General features: G+C 40.8%; 1 protein-coding gene across 1 annotated transcript; it reads right to left on the bottom strand.

The window, feature by feature from the left end:
• Positions 1-2815: 2815 nt before the first annotated feature.
• On the bottom strand, positions 2816-3397 carry LOC110216648 (CDGSH iron-sulfur domain-containing protein 1-like). Its single transcript, XM_020998504.2, has one exon. The coding sequence runs from the start codon at positions 3395-3397 to the stop codon at positions 3071-3073; it is 327 nt and encodes a 108-aa protein (XP_020854163.1). The 3' UTR covers positions 2816-3070.
• Between the last annotated feature and the right edge of the window lie 4574 nt (positions 3398-7971).

Genomic DNA, 7971 nt, shown 5'->3' with positions numbered 1-7971 from the left:
TGTTTCTCCTTCATCATCTCTTGTTTTTCTTGAGGTTCTGTTTATAGTGAGCATGTCAAGATTCATATGATCAAGTCCTGCTTGGATGTACATTTACTTATTAGTATTGGATAAAGACCTCATATTTAGAGTACCAATGAGTTGAATGAATATTTAAATATTTAATATTTAATTTAATATCTATGAGATAGCGAGGCATAATGCACAGAGAGCTGACTTCAGAGCTGGAAGTCTGGGCTCAAGTTTCACCTATGTTATGGATAACTGTGATTCTGGGTAAAAAAAACAAGTAACCTCTTGGTGCCTCAGTTTCCTTATCTGTGAAATGAAAGAGCTGGACTCAATGACTCCTAAAGTCTTTCCCAGCTCCGAATCCATGACCTTATGAAAGACTATCTAAAAACTACGACTGTTGGCACCTTCTGCTCCCTTCTCCATCACTTTGCCATTGTCTTTATAGAATTGGAAGGAAAGAAAGACCATTTTGTATTTTTCTTTATTTGGGGGTTTTCCATGGTCAAAGAGTTTATCACCAAGTGATTGGTGTATGATGATGAGTCATACCATGCTTAGTTAGGCTGAGCTTGAAGAGAGGATTCAATTTGTGGGCTGGACCACATCCAAAGGCAACAGTTTGAATTTTCTCTTCAAGGTCATAGTGGATATGTCTGTGGGTAGATATATCTTTTTTTTTTTTCACAGAATGAAGCAATTTTAGTTCAAAATCTTGTACAAAATGTGAACACACCCTTGAAAGTACATTTAAGCATATTATACTGCTACTATCAAAGACCTGTGATCCAAATCAGATAAAAAGCCCTCATCCTGCTGCTCAACAAGTATTCTGAGAACTATTATAGAATTATTCTTCAGCAAAACTGTAAAAATGCCTGTCTGACCAAAGTCACAGTGACGGACATTTCCAATTTAAAACCAAGGTGAAATGAGTTACTCTACACCCAGTTAAGGCATGTATGTTTGGTAATAATTTGGAGGCTTAACCCAAGAAAAGCTGATTTCCTGCATGAGGTTTTCTGATTAAAGAATGGTACTTAGTCTTTCAAAGACCACTGCTGCCTCTAATGAACCTACTCACTTCTAGGAAAAACACAAAATGAATCAAAGAAAACCCAACTCATGAGGAAAGTGTTATGGGAAACTATACTCCAATTCCACATGTTATGTAGGCTATGTTTGAAGATATCTACTAGATAAAGATGGTCATAAATATCGCAGTCTGTACAGTATGGCTCCTATTAGTTACACAGGGAGCAGCACAGGGACATCTGTCTTCATCAAGGTATTCATGATGGTAGGCTAGCCATTCATTAGGTCTTAGCAAATATCAACCCAATACACTTTCAAATCACAAAGAAATATGTCGCTTCTTAAGGATTTAACTCTACCAGGAAGAAAGGATAAAAGTCACTTTCTGCTATCATGGATTTGGTCAGTTCAAGTGAATTGACACATTTGGAATTAGCATGTTTTCTGAACAACCAGGGCCTATATAAAACTTGTCTTTCTCCTGTCTTCAAACACCTATATTTCAAATGTGGCATCTTCTTAAACCCCTTAAACTAACAGCATCAATACACTCCTAATTTCTTTTATTTGAATGCACTGATGCAGAAAATTCTCATCTTTTCTACCCTTTAACCTTTGGTAAAAACCCCAAAACCCACCTGTGTTATTTAAGATATATAAGAACTAGTTTTAGCCCTTCTATTACTACCAGCTATTTTCAGTTTTTGAATTTTCTCTTTTTCCCCCCTATGAATCAGAAATGCTGGTCTTTGGTCTATGTCACAAAAACATAACCTCTTAGTGTTTTGAGTTTGTGCCTTTTTTAAATTAAGAAAAAAAGAACATTCAGTTTGGAAGAAGAGGACTTAATTCTTATTTTCCTCTTCAAGTAAAATTCCTTAACATCAGCCACATGTGAAACATGCCTCCCACCTCTTGGCAGAGCAGAGGTAGACTACAGGTATGGAATGAGGTACACACTGTCACATGTGGCAAATTTACTGACTTGTTTGACCTGACTACCTATGTGTTACAAGGGAGGGTTCTAATGGGGGTGGTGTGTATATGTCACTGAATGCCAATGATATTAAAAAAGAACATCAGTAAAGCAATGAAAACTCCCCCTCAATTACCTAGATGCCTGCTCCCCCCTTTCCTAGTGGCAAGGACCTTTCCACTGCTCTGTTCCCAACTACTCTTTACAACAGGGAAGCACATTACGAAAGACTAGATTCTGTCCTCCCTTTCTAATTCATCTGTCCTCCCTCTCTAGTTTTCAACAGCAGCTTGTGGGCAAAGAACCCATGTCTCGACATTTCAAGGGATCTTACTGCTTGTTCAACTATTTTGCATGTAATGTCTCTTGGATAAACATTTCCAGGATTGGTTTCTGTCTCCCAAACACATAAATGAAGTATTTATATGAGATGAAGGCAGCAAGGACATGAACTAAATCACCCCAAATCTTTCTCTCCATTCCCTGATGATAGTACAATTTATGTATAAATACTGACAACCCCTCAAAATGGAGATTTCCTTTGGATCATAAACTCTGCAAATACATTTCAAACATTCTATTTCCTCATCTATTGTGCGCTGAGTAAAAAGTCAAATTCTCAACCAGACAGGTCAGGCATTTTTAGTTTTAAACAAAGAAATTGTCCTCTTTTTGGAAGAGAGACTTTGTGACGAATCTGCTCATGGCATGCAATTACAATTTGCATATACATGATTTTGAAAATAATTTAATATATTAACATCAACATACAGATCCAAGGATATCCTGTCATTATTTGAAATTTGAAGAAACCGATGAACACAATCCCTACAAGACAGAAGAACAACCCACAGGCCAGGAGGATTCTTTACAGTGAGTGTCACCACGGTGTTTGGACAAGTAGTAAGGCAGAGGGCACATAAATGAAAGCCTTAACTTACAAGAAACACACAGAACCCTGGGGGAAAGGAAATTGGACAGAAGTAATATAATGCCTTGTAAAACAATCAGCAACATTAGGACAAATCAGTCTACATTGTCCACTGATTACGCCTCTTTTTCCTTGATGATCAGTGGTCCCACGTTGTCCCCAGTTTCTTCCTTGTGCTTTGTGTGGGCACCGTCACAAAATGGGAACTTCTTGGACCTCCAACAGCGGCAGTATACAGCTTTCTCTCCCAAGTCTTCCACGTCAAATGCGTGGACAGTCTTGGGGCTGTCTTTCTGGATGGTAGGGTTGACCATGGAACCGTAGCCTTTTTGTTTCACCAAAAACCTTTTGTAAGCTAGGTAGCCCACCACAGCGGTGCCAGCAGCCGGGGCCACAGCTGTGATGTAGTCTGCTCGCACCGAGAGGTTGGAATGCAGCCCCATGCCGGCGCCGGCGCTCTGCGGGGAGGGTACGGGCGGGGGAGAGGGGGCGCCGCCGCAGCCTCGTGCCCACCGTCCCTCAGCGCACACCGGGGTTCGCTCCGCCGGCCGCCCGCGGACCCTGACTCTCACGAGGCGACTCGAGGGCAAGCACTGCCGCCGGGCCGTGTGGGTAGATACATCTTAAGAAAAACACTGCAGGTGGATAATGAACTGAGCCTGGCACTGAAAAGAAGGAAGAGAATGGGCTTTATTGAATTGGGAATTCATGCAGCACTCTTCCTAGGTGCAAACATTTCCCTGAAACAAAAACCCATCTTTCTAACTTGAATATTCTTCCAGTGATGCTCGTATGGCTCTGAAGCCAGTCTCCTAGGAATCAGTATTGTGTGTCACCATCAAAGGAAAATAGAGAGATGGAAGGTGGATGTGAAAAGGCTAAGGAATATTATCGATGGGGACAGCTAGGTGGCACGGTGGATAGAGCACAGGCCCTGGAGTCAGGAAGACCTGAATTCAAATGTGACCCCAGCCACTTACTGTGTGAACCTGAGCAAGTCACCCAACCCCAATTGCCAAAAAAACCAAACAAAATAAAACAACACAAAAAAAAAAACCCAACCCAAAAAACAAAAAAACCCTTTACCAATGATGAACTGTATGCACAAGGCAGTATAAACTATCTCATTTGAAAAATATGTGAAATAAAAAGTTGCCAAATAGTCAAAGCAAGGGGAACAGATGAACAGATGTAGTCTAGGTAGTTTGGCACCCAGGCAATGAGGAAGAAATGTCCTGATTGACTCTAGTAGTAGCAATGTACGGAAAGATGTAAATTTAGGCTTGATATAAAGAAAACCATTTGAACAATTAGAGTGATCCAGAAGTGTTGCCTTGGAATGTGGTGAGAGGCTGCAGGTTCCCCTGCAAAACCTACAAGACCACCTACCATACCACCAGTATGTTTTGGAGGAAATTCATATTTAGCTGTGGTTTACACTAAATGGCTTCCAAATCTGTGGAATTCTAATTCAATAGTGTGATTCTCTAGAAATTAGTTGCCATTAGTTCCTTTGGAACACAGAACATTGCAGGGTGTGGGGTTCTAGAGCGTTTGTCCTTCACCAAAGGTAGTGTTGAGCTACCTTAGTAATGACTTCTGGGCAGTTATGGTGGTGGTGGTGATGGTGGGCATCATGAGGACACTAAGTACATGGGAGTGGGGTGTCCAAAGATGTTAGATTTTGTTTTTGGGGGGTTTTTTGGAGGCAATTGGGGTTAAGTGACTTGCCCAGGGTCATATAGCTAGTAAGTGCTAAGGCCAGGTTTGAACTTGGGTCCTCCTAACTCCAGGCCCAGTGCTCTATCCACTGTACCACAAGATACTAGATTTTGATAATTTCATAATTCAGGGTCAGCTCTCCTTGGAAGTAGGCAAAACCTCTACTAACACCCTTGTCCAGGTTTCCTGAAAAACAGTTCTAGGATGCTGAGATGCTCTGAGCCTGTGAGGAAAAAGGAATATACCTGAAGGAGGAAAGAGGCATAGAAGGAGAGAGAGGGGGGAGGAAAGAGGAAAAGAGAGAGGGTGAATGTCAGAGGGGGAAGGGAGAGAGGGGGAGAGAGACAGAGACAGAGAGAGAGGAAAAAGGGAGGAGGGGGGGAGAGAGAGAGAGAGAAAGAATGAGAGAGAGAGAGAGGGAGGGAGAGAGAGGAAAAAGGGAGGGAAGGAGACAAAGACAAAGACAGTGTGAACTTTTGGATTGCTAAATTATCTTCCCTAAACACAATTCTGACTACAGTCACCCCTCTATTCAGTAAACTCTGACGACTTCCTATCTTCTCCACAATCAAACAGAATCCTCTATTTGCTGTTCAAAATCCATTGGTACCTGCCTCCCCCTGCCACTTTCCAGGCTTCTTACACCTTACTCCCTTCTGCCTGATCTTCAATCCAGTGACATTGGTGTCTGTGAGGCTTTTTGCACATGACACACCATTCCCCAGCTCAGGGCATTTTTACTGGCTGTGCCCACATGTCTGGAATTCTCTCCTGCCTCATCTCCACCTCTCAGCTTCCCTGGCTTCCTCCAAGTCCTAGCTGAAATCCTACCTTCTACAAGTAGCCTTTCTTGATCCCATTCAATTCTCATTTTTCCCTCCAATTTACCCGGTGAGCTTCCTGAGAGCAGAGACTGTCTTCTGCCTCTCTGTATATCCCTAGAGCTTAGCATAATACCTGGCACAGACACTTAATAAATGTTAACTCACTAAATCCAGAACCCAGGGAAAAGAGCAATGTACTCCTAGGTTGTAAATATCTGATGCATAGTAGAAATAATTGTATCCCAATACTCCACTTAGAAATAGGAGAGTGGAAGAGAAATAGGAGAGCACCCAGCCATAGCCTTCCTCTTTCTGATCCCAAAGGTAGAAATCAGCCTCACCAGAGACAGAGTGGGCCAGATCCCAGATCAGACATCTATCTATCTATGCTTCATGTGCCTCTCCACATGTCTGTGGCTTGGTTAAATTCCATTCCACTTCTAAGATGGAGCTAGTAAGAACAGAAGGAATAATCAGGGAACCTGCTCTGGACTGTTTTTTGAGTTAGGATTATTGGCCTAAAGACATTAAAAATTACTGATGGATTTTGTTCATTGAGGTGTGTTGTGAAACTAGGTTTGGGGTATATGGGTCATTACTTATGTGAGTAATCTGCTGAAAATGTTCATTGCCTTGTTTTATGAGTAAATTACAGGTCAAGTGGGAAGAAATTGCATGGTTGCTCAAGAGGTTAATTGCTTGGTATGCTCTGAAAGTAAAGAAGCGACATTTTAGTCAGGCTACAAGGGACAAGCACAGTGTAGAGCTGCCCCACTCCATTCCAGCCATTTGGGGATTTAGAGAAATGTTCACAAAACAATAGTTATAATGGAGCTTTTATATTATGCCTATATGTGGCACTTTATAAATAATATCTCATTTCATCTTCAGAATAATCCTGGGAGGTAGATGCTATTATTATCCACATTTGACAGAAGAGGAAGTTGAGACAGACAGGGTTTAAGTGACTTGTCTAGGATCACAGAATTAGTAAATATCTGAGGCTAAATTTCAACTCAAGTCTTTTTGACTCCAGGCCCAGTGCTCCCTCCATTATGCTACCTAGAGTCAAACAGACTAGTAGTGGTTAAAGCAATAGATCTTTATTCTGGAATGTTTTTAACTTGCCAAAGTGAAGTCTTAAGGCCTGAAATGAGACACTCAGAGTAGGAGAATGGGTACAGGATAAAAAAGGGAAGGATACAAAACGAGAGGTCTTTAAGACCTAGGGCATGAAGATCTTCAAACTGCGATAGAAGGAAGAAGGAAGATCATGAAGAATTTGCAGAGAATCAATTAAAGAAATGCAAATTAAAATAACTCTGAGGTACAACCTTACACATCAGATTGACTAATATGACAGAAAAAGAAAATGACAAATGTTGGAGGGATGTGGAAAAATAGGGACACAAATGCATTGTCGGTGGAGTTGTGAACTGATCCAACCATTCTGTAAAGCAGTTTGGAAATGTGTTGACCTCGCAATACCATTATTAGGTCTGTATCCTAAAGAGATCAAAGGAAAAGGAAAAAAGACCTATTTTTACAAAAATACTTATAGCAACTCTTTTTATGAAGGCAAAGAATTGGAACTTGAGGAAATGCCCATCAATTGGGGATTGGCTAAACAAGTTGTGGTATATGATTAATGGAATACTGAGTGATGGAATACTATCGCGCTATAAGAAATAATGAACAGAATGCTTTCAGAAAAATATGGAGATACATAAACTGATGAAAATGAAATGAGAAGAACCAGGAGAACATTGTATACAGTAATGGCAATATTGTACAATGACCAACTATGAATGACTTAGCTATTCTCAGTAATACAATGATCCATACAATTCTGAAGGACTTAGGCTGAAAAATCATATTCACCTCCAGAGAAAGAACTCATAGAATTTGAATGCAGATTGGAGCATACTTTTTTTACTTTATTGTTTTTGGTTTTTTGGGTCTGTGTTTTCTTTTGCAACAAGGCTAATATGAAAATGTTTTGCATGACTGCACATGTATACTCTATATCAAATTGTTTGCCTTTTCAAGGAGGAGGGATGAAAGGGAGGGAGGGCAGAAGAGAATTCGGAACTCAAAATTTTAAAAAAAGAATGTAAAAATTTTTTGTTTACATGTAATTGAGAAAAAATTAAATAAAAAAGATTTTGCAGAGAGGTTGCCTGTGAACATGGCCCACGTGGCTTCAGAAGCTCTCCACTAATCCTATTTGAAGTGTGGTGTGCCTGGTATGAAGTATGGCACTGTCATGTCCATAATAGGAAAGCTCATTGAGGCCAGCAAGGGCCAAAGTACCTCTTGATTGGTTTTCTATCTCTAATATTAAAGGTATGGAGAAGCCAAGGATGCCCAGGAGAAGACCTTGCTATACAAACATGGGGCTTGGAAATTTCCACATAAAGGCAGAAGGTGTTGGAGAGGAGAAGGATGTGTCTAGGCAGGAGGACAGGTTG

Source organism: Phascolarctos cinereus, unplaced genomic scaffold, assembly GCF_003287225.1.
Source record: "Phascolarctos cinereus isolate Bilbo 61053 unplaced genomic scaffold, phaCin_HiC Scaffold_4;HRSCAF=312, whole genome shotgun sequence".
NCBI classification, from domain to species: Eukaryota; Metazoa; Chordata; class Mammalia; order Diprotodontia; family Phascolarctidae; genus Phascolarctos; species Phascolarctos cinereus.
The sequence above is the reverse complement of the archived record's forward strand: the minus strand, read 5'-3'. Positions and strand labels throughout refer to the sequence as shown.